The sequence below is a fragment of the Xenopus laevis genome, chromosome 4L, assembly GCF_017654675.1.
Source record: "Xenopus laevis strain J_2021 chromosome 4L, Xenopus_laevis_v10.1, whole genome shotgun sequence".
Lineage (NCBI taxonomy): Eukaryota > Metazoa > Chordata > Amphibia > Anura > Pipidae > Xenopus > Xenopus laevis.
In genome coordinates this window covers 85,712,037-85,734,383 of record NC_054377.1, presented here as the reverse complement: position 1 = coordinate 85,734,383, position 22,347 = coordinate 85,712,037, and the positions used below count along the sequence as shown (strand labels likewise).

The following is a 22,347-nucleotide window of genomic DNA, read 5'->3' as shown; positions in this document are numbered from 1 at the left end:
TAACAAGATACAACACAGTTCTTTAGTATAGTTAAGTCCCAAATCTTTCCAAACTGTTTTGAACTTAAAAAAAAAAAATGTATTTTTTTTTACTTATGCTTACCTCTGAGCCAGTCCTGAAAGTAATGGAGCCACATTTTGGGCAGGTCTCTTCCTTCTTCACGCACTACATATCTGACAGAGCCAAAAGCTTCATGAAGATCATAAAGAGATTCCTGGGCTTTGGGGTAATTAAATCCATCCTTGGTTACTATAAACATGTTATAGAAGGAGAAATACTTGAACTGGGCAGAGATGAAGTTGTATTCCTTGGTCTCACGTGGGATAATGTCTGTTAAGTACAAGCCATCATGGACCATGGTGGTCCCATACAGCCCAAGACCCAGAAGAGCCATAAATAGAGCCACAACAATTCCCTGCAGGAATAAAATAAAATTGGATTAGTTTTGTGAAAAAATGAATACAAGCTCTACAGTAGCTCAGGAGTGCATATGGTTTAAAATCAAATACCTTGGTTTCTGCTTTTAGCAGCACAGGGGCATATTTTTCCCGGGCAAAATCAGAGAGGCTCCATTTTAGGAATGGCAGAGGAACACACTCCCTCTTTTCTTTGCTTTCATCTAGTTGGGCCAACAAATCCCGGGTTGAGCTAGATGGGCTGAAAACTTGGGACCCAAGAGGGTCCATAGTAGGCACAATGACTGAGGGTGACGTGGAAATCTGTGAAGTAGGGGGTAAAATGGTGACAATATGATGTCCAGATGGGTCACACTGTGTAAAGGCTTGCACTGTGGTAGTGATCTGAGTGCTGGTGGTGATGGTTGGGTTTCCATATGAGGAAGGATGGTAAGTATGATTGTCATTTGCATCAGAAAACTCCTGGGGTTGGATCTGAATCACTCTGGAAGAGCAAGGGCTGCAAAGTAAAAAAACAATATTTAATTAGATATAAAAGCTGACAATCTATGGAATAGCTTGACATTTATCCAAATAGTCAATTTTTTTTAAGCAAATTATTTTCTATTTAGCAACTGCAGTAAATTGTTCTCATTTTATTCACCTGTAAAAGCAACAGAGGATGTCCAACCTCTGGTCCTCCCTCCTGTGAAGGTCCAGGCTCAGAATGGCAGGAAATATTAATAGGACCATTGCAAAGTTGAAAACAACTACCACTGCTGCCTGTAAAGGGAAAGACCAATGGTAAGAACACCTGCCAGAACAACCACAATTGTAATGTTCACAGAATGCAACTAGGATTTAGCAAGGAAATGTTTTAAAGTTTATTTTATCTGTTATTACATGGGCTGCACATTATATGCTTCGGCAGTGCTCTTCAAAGTTATTTCCAGAACAAATGCACACCAGAAGAGTGGATCTATCCTGCCCCCTCAACTTATACACCCCCCTCTAGGTGACATCTGAAAAGATGTTTGGGCCTTTGTTCTACCTTCACCTTTCACCTGAGTTTAGCCTCTTTCCATTAAAGCCCTGTATATGGGTTTTACCTTTCACTACCCTCCAGGGTCACTGAAAGAGGAAGAGGCAAAAAAAAAGTCTGCCTCTAAAATGTGTGTGTTCAGGTACTGTGCATTTTCCATTCTCTATTAAAAAATATGATATACATACAGAATAACACAAGTAATGTATACAGTTGGGTTTTTCAAGGTCAGGCCACCATAATCTGACAGAAAGAAATCACTGGCTTACCTGCAGAGAGAATGCCCGTAAGGCAGGAATAGGCACAAGTGCGGCCATGAAGAATGCAATCATGTTGTTGATCGATGTTAGGGCCACACTAGTACCCGTACGTCTCAAGCATTCACCTGTACGCTCCTACAACAAATGCATAAAAAATTTAGATGTCTCTAATTTCTTTGTAACAATATCATGGCATGCATATGCACACTTTCTACATAAAACCTGAAGGGGCTGCATCTTACCTTGAAGGGGGTACTCAGACTGGTCTCTGTGAATGCATGTGCCAGGAGGAACATGTCATCTACTCCAATGCCCAACGCCAAAAATGGAAGGACCTGTAAGAAACAGAAAGAAGTTATTTAAAGAATGCAAAGATGGTAAGTACAACAACAAGTGCACTGTACCTATTATTCCATTTAAAATCACAAATCACACAACAGAAATCTATTTATTTTCACATAATGAATGATATCTGGATCCAAGTATCTTAGTACCTGTGTAGTAGCAGCATTGAAGGAGATGCCCAGGAGAGAGCAGAGTCCAAGACCCGAGGCTACAGATAGAGCCACAAGAAGTACTCCAGCTAAGCCCACCGCTCCTTGGGATTTGGAACAGTCCCAGCGCAGCATAGTGGCACAGGCATAAGCTAGCTGCAGAGAAATGATTGAAATTACTGTAAGGAAGAGCTGAACCTGCATTTAGAAAAGGATACATCCGCCTTACATAGACACAAATATATAGTTATGGACTAACACTTCTTTTAATACATCCTGATTTCATTAACTGTTGCTATTTGAATATGCAGAAAAAATGTATGATATCGATCCCACAAGCACATATGGTCTGAGAACAAGGTATCAAATCATACCATAAGCAGGTATCCCCCAGCCACGCGGATGGCACTGACGTCAGAGAAGGATTTCATGATGTCATTAAGTGTGGTGGTGGAAAAGGCATGGATGTCCTGGGATGAGTTCTGTGGGATGGACTGTTGTGCTTGCTGTGTAGTAAAAATAAAATAGAACATTTAAAACATTGAACGCAATTGCAGTATTAGTGTGGACACACAAATGCATTTTAGTGGCTATGTCATTCATTCAACACGTGTGTTTGAACACGCCTTGAACACTTACAGGATGCTGTGCACATTCAAGGTGATTCTACAGTGATTGGAAAATAGGAAGGCAATATAAGAATCTTGTCTACTGTGTAGCAAAATGTAAGTCATAATTATGCAGAACAATAAATTAATACCTGTGGGAAATTTGCCTGTGTACTTAATGACCTTTTTTAATGGCAGCATGAAGCCTTTATGCATTAATAAAATTACAATTGCTATGGAATATAGAAGAATGTTGCGTATGTCTGCTGGTTAATAATACACTTTTAAGCCTACCACTAAATTTTAGGGGAAAAACACGAAGATTTGGTCTTTATCAGAAAATGCAATGGATGATTTTTGGGGGTGGCATTCTAGATTTAATGTTTTTCCTTCCCTCCTCCTTATTTTCCTCACAAAATCACCCCTTCATGACAGCAAAGAATGATGAATGCAGATGCTGTAGCTCATAAGGGGCAAAGGTTGAATAAGGTCGCCTGGTCTCTGGAGAAGGTCCATCTCTATAACAGGGTCAGTAAATGACCCAGCCCCCACCCTCTATGATTAAATTCTTTGCACACTAATACAGCCATGTCTCAAATTGCCCTGCCTGCTGTCCACTCTGTGGTGGTCTCACTATTCTAGATGTTAATTCTACAAGCTTCACTGTCAACAATATGCTAGGGCTTTCCCCAGGCAAGCAAATTAATTCTAAATGAAATGGTAATTTCCAAAATCAAGGAATCACATGGCACCATAACAGATTCACTATACCTCTCTTTAAGGATAAATCATGTACCTACATCACACAATATGATTTAGCCAAAGTAAGTTAATCAAAGACTTTTAATATATCTCAAAAACTACTGATAAGCAGCTCAGTGACATAGAACAGTTAAATTATGCCAGTGGGATTTTAACTTTTTTTTTACCTCTACAAATTTTCTTTGCCAGGATTCCAAGATGGCTGCTGCTTTCTCTTCATTCCAGTTAATGTCATGAATCTCATAGTCATCTTTGAAGTGCTCATACAGCTGTCCTGGGCTCATTAAGAGGTACATTGTCTGCAGAGCTTCAGCACTGGAGAAAAACATTTTATCATCAGAAGAATCCTTAATAATGTGAGGTTTTCAAATTAAAACAATTACAGACAAGTTCTTTATGCTGTTCAGATCCAAATAACCATTTAGATCCCAGATGATCATGGATTAAACAGTTACAAATGTACTGAGCAAGAGTATAGTACGAGAAATATAATCTACATGCTAAAACACTACTTGTAACAATTACATATTTCCGTTACCTTTTGAGTTCACCGTCTGGCCCTTTTAGCATCCCCCCCAAGATCAGTTCTTTCTGCCAATACATAAATTTCTTGGAAAATCCATAGCAGCCACCTCGAAGTGTGGAAACAATATCAGGCTTCTGTAGAGAATTAAACAATGAGGAATGTAAGAAATAATGTCCATTGAATCTTTTTTTTGCTCTAAAATTTTAAGATGAACAATTAAAGTTGCCATGGTCCATCAAACAAATATACTACTCTACTACCAGAAATCCTAATGATCACTGAAAACTATTTCATAATATGAATATATAACTATTTAATGTGGCAGAGCAGCTTACTAGAGAATACTTGTGGCTGTTTCTTTATAATAAAATGCAAAATAATCACTGAACCCTCAGAGACAAAAAATATCTAATTCTCACACTGCTAGCCTGATAGAGATCTGTTTGTATAACTTTTGTAATCTTTACCTTCTTTGTCTTCTTGTTAGGAGAACTTTCCGGGCAATCACTGTCTGTAGGGTCCAGACAAGGTCGTTCCATATATCCCTGTCCTACTTCAGCCTTGTCCAGCATTTCCTTGAAGCCATCAAGACTGGTGAACTGACCAAGCTCTTCCATTAACTTGATGGGATCTAGGTTGGTCCATTGAATGTCAGCTCTTCCTCTGTAAAAGTAAAGGAGTTCATGTTATCTAAAGAGGTTGTATTTGGCATAAAGTTGCCTCCATAAATTGATATTTACAAATACATTGCCAATTCACTAATGCACAAAATAATTACGTCTATGATGAATTATGTGAACTAGAACAGAATTTGATGTTTTGAAACCAATCACATTCATTCTCATAGAAAAAAAGAATTGTTTATTTGACAAATCAGATACAGTGGAACCTCAATTTTATATCCCCTGATATTAAGGTTTTCCTCAATTTACATTGTTGTCTTTATGTTTTGTGATCCCACCTATATATTATGCATAATACATTTCCCTGATTTTACATTTTCTTGGATTTTACACTATTTTTTCTGGTCCCCTGAAAAAATGTAAAATGGGGGTTCTACTGTATTTAAAATGTAAAAATCCACGTGAAATCATCTAGTTGTTTCTTTATAACCAAATGGCTGCCAGGAAGGAGAGACAGTTAATGGCATTGTGGTTTTATTTCTGACTGTCACAATTTTTCTCTTTACCTCCCAAGATCTATGTTGTTCCTGGGGGCTGCATCCCCCCTTTACTAGTGAGGCGTGCCAGATGCTGAGAAAAAGAGCATGTATTATCCTGTTACACAGGGGAACAAAGCCGTCTGCTCCCATTTCTTCAGTGCGCAGCGCAAGTCAGGGCAATTAACAGCAACTCAGTAACATCTTGATAGACCAGGGAGTTGTGCAAGGAAGGCAGGGGATTGGGCTAAGGGCTGCAAGTTAGCAAAGGATCAAAGCTTAACAATGGGAAAAGCTCTTTAGCACTTGGTTTATTTATTTATTTATTTGTTTTGAAACCCTGATTTTTTATTTACTTTGTCCTAATTAAGATCGTTTCACTTCAAAGAACTTTTCTATATCTGTAGTTACAACATAGATAAGACATCTTTCTTTTTGCCCAAGATAAAAAGAAGGGGAAAAAAAGTATTTTGCTGCTGGGCACTAACACATTAACATGGATTACAGAAAATGAGAAAGAACATCAAGTGGAAAACATAACATCCTCAAACATGGAAATGCCACATGAGAAGACACCATTAGGTTACTTTGCTTAATGGCAATGAAATGACTTCACACGAATAACAACTTCTAGAGCACATAGCAAATATACTACATACATTTAAAGAATACAAAAAAATATTTTAGTTATGGACAGGGAGAACTTAGTACAAAATAGTAGTAGTAGGCTATAGACAATGCTTGGAAATATGTACTTTTAGAAAACATAATATAAGCAGTGGCCATAACATAAGGAGTTCAACTTCATGTGAAATGAAAGGGGGTTTAATGGGAGAGTTACTTTGTGTGGGCCACTCAAGTAACATTAAGAAGGGCCAAGAGTCAAAATTGCCATCAGAAGTTCTGAGCAGACAAAGAAGCAGAAAATGTTACAGGACTATGGCATAATTCTATTTATATACAGCTTAGAGAGATATAGTTCCATCCAGAGTCCCAGCCAAGTGAGATATGAATATACTACTTCTTTCAGCAATTAATAGTGAAGGAGATGCCAATAAAAGGTGTCAACTACTGAGAGGAAGCCTGGCAGGGATCTCTAATTGTCAGTAAATTATCTGCTTTAATGGCTACCTGGCAAATGCAAAACAACCACATCAGAATGACCAACAATATTGGAAATTTAGGTTCTAGATTGATGAGACAAATCTGTTTTAGCAGCAAGTGTTATTCATCAGCTCAAAGGAAATTCTTTCCTTAAGAGTTCCAACCATTCTTATGTATGGGCCCCAAAAACAGTTTATAGAGGTAGGGGTCCCTGCTTCCCCTTTGAGTAGCTGGGAAACTCACATTTCTAGTCCTGCAAAGGATGTGATGACCCCATATAACAAGTTCTGTGTTTTCTCAAGCTCCCTGATAAAGGAAGGTGAAAGAGGGGGGAGCTATTGGGGAGGAGAGAGAGGATGGGAGGAGGTAGAAAAGAAAGGAAAAAGAGGTGAGAGCTGGAGGGGGCTCTTTTTACTGCATACCCATCATCCAAAACAGCCCCAAGCAGAGGACTTCTGAGGGGGGAACAGAACCTTGCAAAAAATGGCGACACTACTCATTAACCCAAGTAGAAGGAGACTCAATTAGATTTTTACCTCAACAAAAAGATACAATTTCCACAATCCCCTCTCAACAAAGTTTGAAGGGACAAATAGATAAAAGGGACACACACATGCAAAAACTGTTTCGCCGGTGAGGGGGGGACTAGGCTTACATAGGGGCAGTGCAATAATTCATTAAATCTGGCTAGAAAGGAGGCTGATTCTTCCAGATTCCCACATACCAAGCGGCTGGCAGTTGCTTCCACAGTGAAGTCTCTTTATCTGCCTTTTCTTGCTTCACTGAGCCAACTCAAGGCTTTTGTTTTTTCCACACATTGCTGCCCCTTTGTTGTACAGCGTCTCCCTCTGCCTCTCTTTGCGTTAAAAAAGGGAGAGATCCCCAAAGCTGAAGGGGGAATAGCCTGTAAGACTCAACTCACAGTATTATACCTACGGGCCAGCACCATATTACTGATAAGGAATCCATCTCCAGCAGGGGCAACCAACTGCATTAATACAGCTAATTTTAGAAAAAAAATTCTGACATTCATACTTGAAAAAATATTTGCCTATTTCTTTAACAATGCTTTGGTTTCTGCACACCATCAAGTTGCAGGTTTAAATCTCGTTCCATTCATAATTTATTTTATTTAACTGGTTTAATTATCCAACAAAATTATCCTATAAAAGATTGAAACAAATTATTTCTAAAAAATATATAAATATATTGGAATGCAAAACTGAAGGATTTACAACAACTGAGACAATTTAAAGCATTTACCAAAAAAAATACCAATGGTGCTACATGAAGCCTTTGCTCTAAGTTGCTTGCTTTCTCGCTTCACTTTTTTTTAATTCTGATTCTCCCTTTCCAACCTACCCCCCTCTCTGTTTTATAGTTCTTTATTCCACCAGCGGTCTGAATAATGCCAGCATTTCAATTTGTTTAGCAACTCATGCCATTTACAGGATCATTAGCATGAGAATGTGCTCTGTTACCATTTGCTGACAAAGCAGGAACTCAGCTTGGGCCCCATATAGATAAACACACTTGTAAACAGAAAGAATGGGCACTATTGTCTGTGTTTCCATCCTCTATTCCCTCTCCACCCCCAACTCCCCACTCTTGCCCTCCCCTCCCAAAAACCCTTCACTGCTTTCCCCTTCCGAGCACAATCCCCACTCCCTTGGCCTTAATAGAAACATAATTGCATGAGGCAGGCAGAGAGGGAGGGTGAGTTGGGAAGGTATATGAAGAAGTCCAGAATGGCCACAGTGACATTGGCTAATTCAAGGTTACCACAAACTGAAGTTTTAAGACTTAGAGGGCGGGATTTTTTTCTTTTTGGTGAAAGGAAACTAAAAGAAAGAATACGTGAGTGCTTTACCCTCATTTGTTTGCAACTACAACTCCCACCAGAAGACAGGGGGTGTGGTTGTATATTTCCAGTACTCATTGCTCTTTAGCTCTTACTAGGCTCTTCATTTAAGTGGAAAAGTATTTTTGCTCAAAGATATACAGAAACAAACATAAAATATCCCCAAATACATTCCCTGACCAGCTAAGTCTACTAAGCCTGCTCCATCTGTTCAAAAGGATGCTGAGTCGAGAGCAAGTCCTACCACGTAACATTTACTTTTTTACATACACAAATAGTGAAAGAAACAATGATATCCCTGACCGTTCATTTTATTTAGCAGATTTTTTTCACGAAAGTCTACTTACGGTAGATATGCAGAGCCACCTTGAAGCTGGGATCCTTCCCAAAAACAGTCCAGAGGTGTAATTATTACACAAGGGAAAAGTTTCTCAATCATCTGTAAGGTAGAAAAAATTAATAAGCATCTGGTAAAGCCTAATTTAGATATTACATTTTCAAAGACTTTGGTCAACTGGCCATGCATTTCCCGATTCTGAAAGTTCAGCAGCAGCTACTAGGTTGCCACCTGGCTGGTAAAAATGATGGTTGATCCCAATGTTATTAATAGGGAAAAAAGATAAATATATAGGAAGGCCGGTATATTTTTCCAGAAAAGGTGGCAACCCTAGCAGCTACACAAGATACCACTATACTAGATATACCATGACCTGGATGAAAGAAAATCTTCATAGTCACACTAGACAACCATTGTTGGCAATACTTGAAAATCATTCACGGTCACTTTTTATTTCATTTTTTTCACTTGCCAACTATGGTCTACAATTACATACTTTGGCAATGTGCCAGTTGTACTTTATTCTTCTATACTTTATTCTGAGCAACAATTTTTCAATTGTCAGTTAATATAATTAACTGCAAAGGGCATCAATTCGCTGTAATGTGATTGTGTAATGTGTCAGCACAATACAATAAAACTCACCCTCTCAATCATGCCATTTTCAATAATTGGAACTCCAGATTTATAACAGATTTTATTCAGGTCCCAAGATCTGTAAGAGAATTAAGGTTGTTGATAAAACATCAACGGCACCATGCAGGAAGTTGAGCACATTATACATCATTCACGTCTGTGCAAAAAATAAAGTAGGGACACATTTGCAGAGTCAAAATTCATGCCAAGAGTAAAATAATATGAGGATGAAAATCCCAGGAAGAACAAGGGAATAACTTACTTAACAAACCTCCTATCTGATGAGATTAAGTAAGAAAACTAAGAGGTCTTGTCATATTTGAATGAAATGGGAGTTTCTTCTCTTACATGAGACCTTGAGAGGTACAAAGCTACTACGCTCTAGTGGAACTACAATTCCCAGCTGATTGGAAAGCCCATTGTTGTTTTTACAAATCTCTTAAAATGAAAAATGGACATTATATGAACAGACATGTTTTTCCAAGGTCCATTTTATTCCTTTGGACATCATTCCTTATTTTAGGGGCATATGTATCTACAAAGCTTTGCCATTAGAGTGCAATAGTGTAGTATGATTGTCTGCACTTACTTTCCATACATAGACACTTGAACTTTACTTGCAGCAAGAGCTGCTCTCAGATGAAGAAGCAAGGCTTCATTGGTCAGTATATTTCCTCCTTCCCTTTTAGGTGTCTGGATCAGCATTTGTGAGGTATATACAGATTCTTCTCCCAATTTCTCCTTAGTGTAGCGAAGCTCATGGCTCACTCTGCTTCCAGCTGTAGGTGGAAAACATGCTGGTCAATTGAGGTATACTTCATTAAGAAAAGTCTCCACCTGACAATTAGTGCTGGCAATGTTACTCTCCCTTGTCTACACAGTTAATGATAATACATTGTATGATCAGCCATCATGGACTACTTTTTGACAATAATAAAATCTTATAATTGTAGTTACTGGACATAAGAAATCATTGTCAGACATTCAATGTGCCATAACCTTTTCATATGAATCGTCCAGAAATGTATGCTGTATACGAAAAAAGTTGATCTTGACTTTGATGCTAATTCCCCCCCTTTCTTAAAGCTGGTGGATATTAAAAAAAAAAACCTTCTTTATGAAAAGTAGGCTAAAAATACATGTCATAACGAGGTTTTAGTCTATGGGAATGGCGTTCCCAAGGTATTCACCACGCCGCTTGCGAACTCTGAGAGGAAGAAAGAAAGTTTCTCGTCATTAGCGCTAATTTGAAGCATCGCGGGTCCATCTGGGCTTCAAAGCCCATTGAGAGAGGCTGAGGAATTTCAACTCCCTAATTAACCCAGGGAACAGACATGAAAAGAGGAGGCAGCAAGACTGAAAAGACAAACTTCAAATGGGAAGCTGCTGTAAAGCTGGGGGAGAGAGAGAGAGAGGAGGAGGAGGAATGGGAACGAGAGGTGAAAACTCCTCCAAAACAAGGCCATGGTCAAAATTGGCACTAAAACCAATTTGTTCTGAAAAACACCTGTTAAGCCAGTTGAACCTGCATAGCTCTGCAGTGGCTGCATGACCATGCAGATGATTTCCAAGCCTGGTAATATCAGGCTAACTTAATGAGTGTGAAGGTTTTGCTGACAGCTGCTGTGTAGGAAGGACCATTAGAAGAAGCTGTGATGGTGTGTGTGTGTTTGTGCATTGTGAGAGAGAGAAAGAAGGAGTTACATTTCAAGCATCATAGAAATGCTCTGTTCTGGAAAGATGCTGCCAATATTGTGTTATCCTTTGCAGCTCTTCTATGGAGGTTCTAAGAGAAAGAGAGCAATTGCATGGAGTAGAAGAGTTCCCTAATTGTAAGAGGCCCAGGCTATATATCTTCCTCTGCTTGCCTTTTTTCACCCATCTGGACCACCCAAACTGGTGGCTCATCTCTCATCTGGCCAGCATGTGATCCAGCCTGGTGTTATACTCATTCACTAGCAGCAGACACAAACTCCCACGCAAGCCCTTCCAAGCGAATGGAGCACGATGCACACTGGGAGTTGGAAGAGTTTTAATTGTCCAAATCTGCAGACCTAAAAGGTCTGTAAAGTCAATACCCAGAGGAATGTCCAATAAAACCGCTGGAATAACATTTAACCTTATTTCTTGTTTGGACAGAGAATACTGAATGCTTTTACAAAGCCAAACAGATATCAGTGCTTTTCATTCTAATTTCTCTGCCATCCTCGCAGGTCAGAGTGCACAAAGGAAAATATGTTTTTAACCCTATACATTACTCTCAAGGCAAATTGCCCTTTTAGCACTTGAAGAGCATCACATGAGACTCTACCCACATAAAATAAATATATAAACAACACAACTCTTTTTACGATAAACAGTTTGCAAACTCAAATTGCCAGTTAATGAAGCTGTTTCTTCATAAAGAGGCTCACTTACAGTATTTTGCAGTGATTTTGATAAATTATATGCTTCTAAAAGCTTTATATTTTTCTACATTGCCTTTTTATTTTATATCCAGGGCTACATTTAAAAGAAAGAACAAGTTGGGATTAGAAGACCAGAACATCTAAGCTTAGCAGAAAAATGTGGTTTGCTGCCCACATAACGTTACCCAGTTGTCGGGAGATTTCATTTCATTACGTGACATCTCTTTATTTATGTTGGGTACTAGAAAAGCCGCACATTTCTCAGTAATCTATTAATCTGTAAAAGGTATAAGACCACAGACCACCTACTTTTGGGGACTGCTAAAGCTTATTTAAATAAGCAAATGCAAATACTAACTCTTAAATGACATAACTAGCACTTGAGTTGTGATTTGCTGCTTTAAACGCTGACACTGGGGTGAAGCAATAAAACAATGCATTACCTATTTTGGGGAGTGCAGCTGCACAGTTGTTTCAGGACTCTTTCTAAGCAGCCACTGTGTGAATCAGGCGTAACCTCTGTGTAGCTCAACCTGGTTGAGTGAAGCCTTGGAATTGCTGTCATTTCCTGAGCCAGGAATTAGGCCCCCACACAAACAGCACACGTGTGTTTGGAAATTTTACTAGGAGGCTGCTTAATATTGTATCCATTCACAGGCCAAAAGCATTTTTTTAAATAATAATCGGTTTAAAAGTAACATGGGGCATCACCACAGGGCTGCCGTGCATAACAGAATAGTGTGTCTCTAAGTATCCCCCTGCACCTCTGCTTAGACTAGAACTCACTGCTGCATTAAATCTGTCAATCCCAGCTCTGCCGAAAAACAAACAGACACATTCCTCTGTCTGTGCGTTTCTTAAGGGGGGAGAAGTAATAATGGGTTAAAGCATTTTGCTAGTCTTCTTGCACCCAGTCATGTTTAAACAGGAAATATTCCCACCCTATGGTTAACTTTTCCTTCAGCAGCAGATGTGATAACAAGTACTTAACAGTAACCCCCCACACACATACACTTTCCACAGGCCTTAAAGCTGCTGCCAGAGCATACACACCTTCTTGGCAGCATGTTCAAAATAAAAAAGTAGCATACCAATCAGAGTAGCAATCTGTCCCAGGGCTCCCATCCAAACACAAAGCCACAATGCAATGACCCACCCTTTGTTCTGTAACATTCAACCACACATATAGTTACACACAAACAATGGAAGTCATGGGGAGATGGAGCTTGGGCTGAGGTTTGATCCGTAGTATCTAATAAAATATTCAATATTTATATTGTACACAACCACTGTTATGCCCAGTGACTGAACCACATTATTGATGCTTGATTTTATTAACTCCATTTACTTGCAGTACTAGGAATTTTTCCTTCTCAACATTATTGCTAAGAAAAAGGCTACTAGTGTTGCATTTCCCCAGTAGTAACTATTAAGGCAATTAGGTGCCAGAGCACTATATCACCCTATATATAATACATGCAACCCAGTAATATGGTATATTACCTTTGATAAAGTTAATTCTGCGCATACCATTAAGTTTAACATGCTTATTTTATTAGTGCATCGAGCTGTTAAATAAATCCAAAGTACTATACCAATTAGGGTAACCCATAAAGTAGTAACTGTCCACAAAAACTAGCAGCAGGAAGATCAAACTGACAAACTGAACTTCACAGCATATTTTGCCAAGGCCCATCTGGTTAAAAAGTGGATTAAAATTATAAATGCAGTCCATAAACAAGGATTTGGTGGCAAAATTAATCTTTAGGGTGTTTAAAGTTGTATTGTTAGTTATGACAGGGCACTGTCGTTCTTTTTTAACAAATGAGTTCCTGTTCAGCAGAATATGAAGTTGCTCTTCTTGCCTCCTGGTATAAGGCTAGTGTAAAGCAAGACAATTCTCTCAAACGTCATAAAGTTGTCACTTTGAAAGAAAACTACACCCATATATCTGATTAAAAGCTTTTACATAAATACTTTTTGTATTTTTTCAATCTAAACCACTAAATTGTTTTATATTGTGAGGTTTTGCACACCACAATAATCAAAATAGAAGATCTAGTTTGAAATGTGAATATAGCTGCTGGATTATCAATCCTTTCATGTGTTCATGTGCATTTACATGCAATGTGTGCGACAGTGCGAGTGATGCTTAGGCCTAAAAAAGCACTATAATACTTTCAAACTTTGGTTTGTTTGCACAAAGTTGGTTTATAACACATATTTTGATATGTATTATAGTCAGTCTGGGAGGTTGTAACCTTCCATTCCTGATTATCTAGCGCTCAACAGAAAAGCCTGTAATTATATGCCTTAAGGGGTGTTACAGGTCAACAACAGCACATCGTAAAATGATTAGAAGAACACATTTGCCTAGTGTACAGTTTTCTTAGAAGCAAAAACAAACATTCTGGAGACATGTTCATGGAGTTCCAGTTTGAATTGCCAAATTCATTAACAATACAATCTACCATGTTAATGAATCCACCCTGTCTCCAACACATCTATCATATAATAACATGAAATTACTGTTTAAATCATCAGAATACCTGATTAGATCTGTCAGGCCTGACAGAAAAAAACAAAACAAAAAAAAAATGTCTATGGGAAGTGGCTCTGATAGCAACGTGGAAAATGGTTGTCCATCTGTTCTGCAGTCCAGGAGAAGTTTGGGTCTTATTTAGATTCCAAATCTATCGGCAGTGAACCAATTGCCGCCCACCCACGGTATGAGTGCCGAGGCAGAACTCTGCATGCTGATACACTGTTGTATTACAGTAGGTTTCAGATGAAACAGAGCCGGAGATGCACTGGTAAAGTAGGAAGAGTCCAGTCAGAAAGAACACAAGGTTCCAAACCACACTGGTTTGTATGATATTGAAACTTGTATTTACTCAGTTGGTACAATTTTAGATGGCTTTTCAAATGCATTGATGTCAAAGCACATGCCTTTGAGCTGCAATACAAACTTCCAGCACTGTCAGCCAGTTATCGGCTCAGTTTTGTGTCCCAGAACAACAGAAGGCCGAGGACTTTATATCCAATTATTTAGGGGGAATATTTTTTTTATTTTTTTTTACCAAGGATTACTTTGTTTGGCAATAAATTAAATAACTCATCTCTCACTTTATGCAGATTTAGCAAAACAGACTAATGCCAACCGAAATTTATTTTTCTACAGCAATTTCTAGGTTTGAATTGGCTTTCAAAGAGACATTTCACATAACTCAGAGACAAAATCTAATCATAATATACAGTTAGCAAGTGCTCCAGGATAAGTAGGCGGAAGGCCAAGTAAAATCAGTACAATAAAAGACACCACAAGACTTCAGGAAGTGTTCATGTCACTGACACAGTTTGTGTCTTTATGAAAGTGAGATGTAATCCCAGATTTCCAGTTGTCCTTTTATCTCTATGGAGACAGAATTTATGACCAAACACAAAACCGGGAATTTTCACAAAAAGTAGAAGCTGAGACATGAGGTACCAAAAACCAAAGAATTGTTTAGTTCTAGATACTTAGTTCTAGATACTTCGAAAGTAAAATAGTTGAGAAACCTGCCAAATCTCAGCAGGGTGTAGTGTTCAAATGATTAAATAAGAATGGTTCTGTTTTGTCAAGCAGGGATCAGTCCTCATCTAATTTTGGCTCACACCAGTTAACCTGTTTGGCTCACACCAGTTAACTTGTTAACTTTTTCACAGTATATCTGCCACTAATCTTTCCACTTCAATTATAAATCTCAAGCAAAAAGTATACCTTTAATGTGAGCACACCTACAAATGGATCACTTATTAAAAGTAGTATGCTGCCAAACAAACAGCATAATGCTCAGCAAGCCAGCACATGGCAAGTTTCAGTTCCCAGCATCCTCTGCCAACCATTCCAGGAAGTTGTACTTAAACAAAAGCTGAGAAGCCACAAGTCAGTGGTTGCCCCTGCTAAAATATAACTGCATTGTTTACTCTACTGTAGCGAGCTTTAAAATTCTATTCAGGAGACTAAGAACTTCAGACTATTGGCAACAACTTATCCTAGACCCATAGTTTAACCACAGACTCAACTTTTTTTCCCACACCCCATATAATGCTGCAACAGCACTCAAGTTCCAGTCAAGCACTCAAAAACCATAAATACCAAGAGCAGATGCACAATCCTCCCCAAGCCTCAAAAGGACTTTACCCACTCAGACTGGGGCTTTTGTCTGCACCCATGAATGTCCTGCTAGATTGTTCCAGCACAAACAGGACAGAAGGGGATGGAGAGAAAGGGGGAAAAGATTCCTGATTCCTAACTCCCTAATGCATTTGTACAATATTCCCCTTTATTAACCTTTTCTAAACTGAAATAAACCAACAACATTTTGTAAGATTTGCTTTATATACGGATTAATATAAATAAACATAACTTTTGAAACATCAGTTAATATGCTGAATGCCTAAAATCATTACTATAGCAACAATCAAATGAATATTGAGCTATACTTACTGAGATTTGACCTTGCAAGAAAATATCTATAAAAAAATTGAAATACCTCCAGTTTAATTAAAAAATATTAAATAGGTGTTCATGGTGAAAAGGCTTTATCTTAGAATATAAGTTCATGCACCTCTCATTGGCATACACTGGAATGACAAGTGAGGGCTAAATAGCAAGGCCCAAGTTGCTGGCAATGAAATAACAATTAGTTTGCCAACCTTCCTACATGTTAACGCATGTGAAAGATCCTGTTGGGAAGACAGAGGAATTCCTTTCACACCCAGATGGGGCAATATCTGTGACAAGAGTGGCTGTACTAATTCCCTCATATTAGATTTGGGGAACCACAGGAGGCCATTTATGCATCCCCAGAGGTCAATTCAGTGAAGTCTTTATCTACTGCAGACCCTCTTGGAAAACAGAACATAATCCATATCATGAAGCAGAGTTACAGTGACTGACAGCTCTGTCATCCTGAAGACTTGATACCACTTAACGAACTGATAGTAGAGATCCATCATCTCTGCCTGGCCAGTCTGTGTGCTCATTGTGATTACTAATTAAAACTTCACCTTCACAGTAGCCAGATTGCTTTTGGTGTGCAACATCACATTCAGTAAAAATAAAAAACAAAAACCAATGCCTAAACAGACACATCTAAACTTAAAATGATACCTAACACACCAACATAAAATGCTCTGAAGCCATGAAGTGCCAATAAGTATTGGTACACCTAGTAATGTTATCCACTGCTGCTAATTCAAGCCTTACTCCACTAATCTCGACAGTCCTAACCACTTTTAAATTGTAGGGCTCTATCATGCTTGCTTTTCTTCTTGCCTGGTCTCTCTCTTAGGAGAATGACTACATTCTCAGTAAATATACTGTATATAATCATAACTATGCCTTTAGTTTATGAACTGACCCACACCAGCAACTATTTTTATTTCAACTTTGAGCTCAACAAGGTGTTTCAGAGTGGCTGATTTTCAAGTACAGTGTAGGTAATTTTGCCTGGGCTACCAAATGCACAAGTGACAATGTGTGACAATTGTTCTTTAATGTATTTATATCAAAGATGTCAACCAGGTCCAGACTGAGATTGACAAGTACCCAAGCAGCCCCACACAGTTCTAATTAATAGTGACTGTGTATGGCATCGTACATCAGCCCCTCTGGCATTTACCAGAATCTACAGATCGCTATTCGTAGCCTAATGTCAACTTGTTGCTCTTCAACTGCTGAAGGATTGTTATAGTACAACAACAGTGGCATGATTTTTTCTCTTTATCACCTTAATACTTTCCTTTCTTGTCAGGGGCCCCCATGTCTATAACTCTTGCTGCATAAAAATTTTCAGTGAGACTACAGCGTCGGGGGGAAGAAGGAAACAAGCTTTCATATCACTTGCCAATAAAACAGGTTACCATCACCTCATACTTTTCAATGTTTTCGCTCCAGACAGATGTTTAAAAACTTTGCCCAACCCTAATCTACAAATCTGTTCCTATATTAAAATATAATTCCCTTAGAAATGAAATCTTGCATATTTTAGATTTACTTGAAAATATCTGTGCACATAGGCAAGGAGGATTAGATTCACGCTCTCCTAATCCTGTCAACCCGAGTGGGAAAATAAAAGCTATCTTAACACGCTTGTCTCCAAAAATGAAACAAAATCTGTATTAAACTTATGACTGCTATACAGCCTGCAAAGATCTGAGTTTCTGGTATATCAAGCACAAGATGTGGTTTAAAAAAAATAAAAAATAAAGAAATTTTTATCTTTTTAAATATATAAAGTTACTTTGATGTACACGTTAAAAAATTAAAACAACATTATACCCATATATCTAGTTATCTCTAGATTTATTTGATTAAAAATCAGTAGACAAATGATTTGTGATATATACATATATACACACACATATATATCTCGGTCTATGTTTAACAGTCTCCCTTCCCCCTTTTTTTTATAGAACACAGCTGCTTACCATCCCTGCAGCTCCACCAAGAACCCCTTTGTGGCCCTCCTATTAGGTCCTAGACCACCCACTACCTATGGTGACCACCCAAGAACCCAGCACTCCCCCCTCACCCCTCCTCCTCCTTTTCCTGCTTACAAAAAGGGACCTATAAGCAGGCGCATACAGCAATCCTTGGTTTGTTTTCTCTGTCTCTGTATATGGAATGTTTTCTTCAGCGATGTTTGATTTCCTGACCTCCCTACCTCTTAAAAGCATGCCTTTCTTATGCGGACCCTGTCTCCTTGAACCCTTCACGTTAGGTATTTAAACTGTTCTCTGTAGTTGAAGAATTATACAGAAAGAGTATTTTCAAATTCTGCGAATGCTAATATATAAATTGTAATGTCTTTATGTCAGTAAAAGAAATAAAATACATATTGATCTGAATTGTACCCTCTGGTTTGACCTCAAAAGCAACTATTATTGCTTACACTCTATCTCCAGAACAGATCTAGAAAAAATTTTGAAAGCTAGAGTTCTACCTTTTGAGAAAATAAATTAAACAAGATACGCTGAAAATAAAGTAGAGTCATTTTAGTCAATGGAAAGGGGCATCCTGCTTGAAACCGAACAAATGCCTTACAATGGATTGAGCAAAATCAAGTCATTGGTAGAAACATGGTACAGCATCAAATTTTTAAATCACTTCACACTAACACCTTTGGCACCATAGAACTGCTATCGAACCATGACCAGAGGTTGACATGCATTCTATCAATGTTACTACAGTGTGGCATTGACAAGTCAGTATGACCAAGTGGAATGCTGGGGGTTTGAGTAAAACTTGTATTTACAGCAGGACTGTGAAGGCAACAAATGTCCTGATGTCTAAAGCCTGAAATTCTATTTGCTATCCAGGCTAGCCAAGCAGAGGCTGTCCAATAAAGTTAATAATTCTAATGAAAACACCATCCATTCTGCTTGCCAAGGCCCTCTTCCTTTACACATGGGATAAATATCTGTACACAGAACTTTGCATTTTGGACATGGTTCTGCATATATTTACTACAGTGTGACACAGAAAGCTGCACATACAACTGACACTCTGTGTGCTGCTTATAACACTCTCTCTGTTAAACAGCACTTACCCTTAACACAAGCACTCCTGTTTGGAACATTTCATGGTTTTATGGATCACGTACGCAAAGTCATAAAGAGATCTCCTCATAACAGGCCATCTTTTTCCAGTAAATAAAACTCCAGAAGAGAGATATACTACACACTGGCAAAGTTGTCCTACTCTGCATTTTTATATGGGGCCTACGTTTTCTGACTGAAATATAATTTAGTCAAAAAAGAGGCTCCACAGAATAACATGGAGATTAAAGAAATGTTTGCCTTCACATACTGCTGAACATTAATTCCCAGAATCCTTTGATTATTCTGGGAACTGTAGTATGAGGCCAGCTGGACTGACACAATTTGGAAAATCCCTGCATGTCTGTCATCACCTCTTAACCTAATTTCAGAATTTCATTTTTGAATATCACATTATTATAAATAAGCCAAACACCATGTGGAGCTTTAGATGTAATTTCTTAATGAGGAGAAAATACAAGTGACTAACACAAATAACGTGGAGCTAATTCATTTTTCAGTTACAGTTCTAAAGCTGTTATAACAAGAGCCTTAGCATTAAAATGACAACTTATGCATTTAAATATTGATTAGACATACATGACACCACATCAAAACACTTACCTTCCACCCACAACCTTTCGATATCAGTCTCAATGGAAGCCACACGAAGGCCCACAGCAAGAGCCCCAAACACCAGCAATCCAATGAACAAGACCTTCCCGCAGTGTCTCTGGATGGAGCAGCCCAGGATGAAGAGCAAGGCTTGGAACTGAGCTCGTAGCCAGAGAGGAGCCTTTTGGCCAACAGCCTTACCCTAAAAACAGATAAAGCATACTATCAAACACAAAGCCATGCACCTACCATGACCTCACAAGAAAATAGTCCATCTACAACAAATGGAAAAATCTATGGGGGCCAATTTCAGTCTCTTATGATGATAACAGATCGTGTTCTAGACCTGTCCCACCACGAGCCCAAGCAGATCCCAGTAATTTTGAATGATGTACTATGCTCTTGGTGGGAATTCTTTAAAATCCAGTCTTACCCACAAAACTGAGTTGCCTACCCTTCAACTCAACCATGAGGCAGAAAACTGGCCAAGGATTGTGACTAAGATTCCATCTAGCAGGTTGTGCCAGTGGGGAGATTACTCACAGATGTTTCTGTACGGGAGCTTTTTAGACCATGTGTCATCCGATGACCACTAATTCTTTGCAGGTTGCTGTAGGTTTTATGGGACAGCTCTTTATTGATGTTGTACATGAGCTTTCAAGACCATAAAAGTCTCCTCTTATGATGTGAAAACCCAGACTTCAAATATTAGGTCAGGCAACTTATTAAGGACTAAATAGCCCACCCTCATTCACTTTGTTCTCTGCAAAATCTGCCCTAACCTACAGCCTTGACAGGTTTTTAGTCAGGTAAATTATTGATTAAAATGAGGTTATTATCTCTTTAAGAAGAGAAAGGAAGAGAGAAAGGATGAGGGACTGGCATTAAAATTATTGGAATTGTGGAATGTATAATAACGTACTAGAATGGGTAAAAACGAAAACACAACAGGATATGGAAAAGGAGAAGGAAGCTGTTTTCTCCCAAATATTTGTGGCCAGAGACATAGTCTGCCAGTCACCTGTGGCTGGAAAACTGAACTTGCGCCAGCCACAAAGGAACCAAAGGGGGCAGCTGGCATCCAACAAAAAAGGGAGAATTTCTGCTGCCCAGGTGGCCCTGTCTCTGCCATTGCCGCAATATTTCCTGCCTCTGGCTACTAACAAGACTGATGTCTGGGCCTTCTTACTGACAAGCAGACAAACAAACTCCACTTGAGAGAGAGTGTTCTAGCAAGAATCTGCAGTCATACAAGATATAGTGTTATGAGTGTAAATACTAATATTCTATCAAAGGAAAGTTTGTCACACATTTCCAAGAGTGAAGTGAGATTTGGTAGCTATAATTGGGTGACAGTGACACAAGCTAATTCACTTTATTGGGACACAGAACAAAGTGTGAGGTGAATGGCATAACTGACTGAAACATACTGAAAACAAGAACAATTCCAGTAACACCAATCAGGGGAGTAATGCTTCAACTACACTAATTATAAAATCTATATTATTGGGAAGCATGACACAGGCATAGAACGTTTATGACAGGTTCCTGAAGACACATATATATATATATGATCCCATAAGTGACATCTAACAACCAACACATTGCTCTCTCAATAATTTCCAGCAAAATTGAGTTAATGTGACCGGAGGACAGTGTCATGATGTTAACATAATGCTACGCTGAGTGAACCATGTGCAACTACCATTCCCATTTAATCTCCCTGGATCAGTGTCTGACCTGCGACCCTCCAAGTTGCTCTTTAGTGCAACTCCCTTCACCTGCTTTGGGATGCCCTGCAATGGCCGGAGGACTGGAGTCATATTTAAAGGAAACATTGTAATATTCAGTACTTACAGACAGTGATATAAATCAGAGCATAATCTTGTTCAGTGGAGTGTAGTGACTGATATGCAATGGAAATGCACCAAATGTGCACATCTCTGGAGCTGCTTCCACGGGCAGTGCTAGACTCCCAGCTTGGGGAGTGGAAAGGGAGATTTGCTCAGTGACACCCACATGATGATGATTTGAGGTCACGCTGACTGTAGGTGACCTGCCCTGACCCACAAGTGCAAACCCAGGTACTCACCTTAGCGATCTGCTTGAGTGCAAAGGCGGCATGGCAATAGCTGGGTCTCCTCAGTAGATCCGAGCTGGGAGCAGGCTGTTTGCTTTTGTAACCCGGGGGGAGATGTGTAAAGCCCCTCTCCCCCGCACAGGGGGGAACAGAGGCCATCGGTATCCTACAGCAGGCAGGAGAGGGGGTACACCTGGGGCAGCAGCACAAGCCGAGGGATCCCGAACTCAGGGACAACTAGAAGCGGCGCAGGCGGGTCACCAAGCTATAATAATCCATACAGATCAGCAGCGTCCGCCGACCAGAGAAAGCGCCGCCATGGGTGAGGGGGGTTCCATTTAGGTCGGTAAATCCTTAGATCCTTCCGTTCTCTTCATGCTCTCCACAAACGATCAATGGGAAGCGAAGCAGCGCTGCAAATACAAGGCAAGTCCCCAAGTGAGAAGGCGACAAATCCCCGAGTGGATCAGTGATG

General features: G+C 39.2%; 1 protein-coding gene across 1 annotated transcript in view; it reads right to left on the bottom strand.

Annotated features, from left to right (window-relative positions):
* The window catches only part of ptch2.L (patched 2 L homeolog), a 28,795-nt gene extending 6,700 nt beyond the window's left edge, over positions 1–22,095 (bottom strand). Inside the window, exons 1-15 of the mRNA NM_001136166.1 lie at positions 21,885–22,095; positions 19,802–19,994; positions 9,775–9,964; positions 9,195–9,264; positions 8,560–8,651; positions 4,556–4,751; positions 4,101–4,222; positions 3,730–3,877; positions 2,567–2,698; positions 2,193–2,348; positions 1,941–2,033; positions 1,708–1,833; positions 1,061–1,179; positions 511–916; positions 104–416 (exon numbers count right to left, since the gene is read on the bottom strand). Coding sequence (NP_001129638.1) covers positions 104–416; positions 511–916; positions 1,061–1,179; positions 1,708–1,833; positions 1,941–2,033; positions 2,193–2,348; positions 2,567–2,698; positions 3,730–3,877; positions 4,101–4,222; positions 4,556–4,751; positions 8,560–8,651; positions 9,195–9,264; positions 9,775–9,964; positions 19,802–19,994; positions 21,885–22,031 — 2,503 coding nt within the window. The 5' untranslated portion in view covers positions 22,032–22,095. The remainder of the gene's footprint in view (positions 1–103; positions 417–510; positions 917–1,060; positions 1,180–1,707; positions 1,834–1,940; positions 2,034–2,192; positions 2,349–2,566; positions 2,699–3,729; positions 3,878–4,100; positions 4,223–4,555; positions 4,752–8,559; positions 8,652–9,194; positions 9,265–9,774; positions 9,965–19,801; positions 19,995–21,884) is intronic.
* Positions 22,096–22,347: the final 252 nt, after the last annotated feature.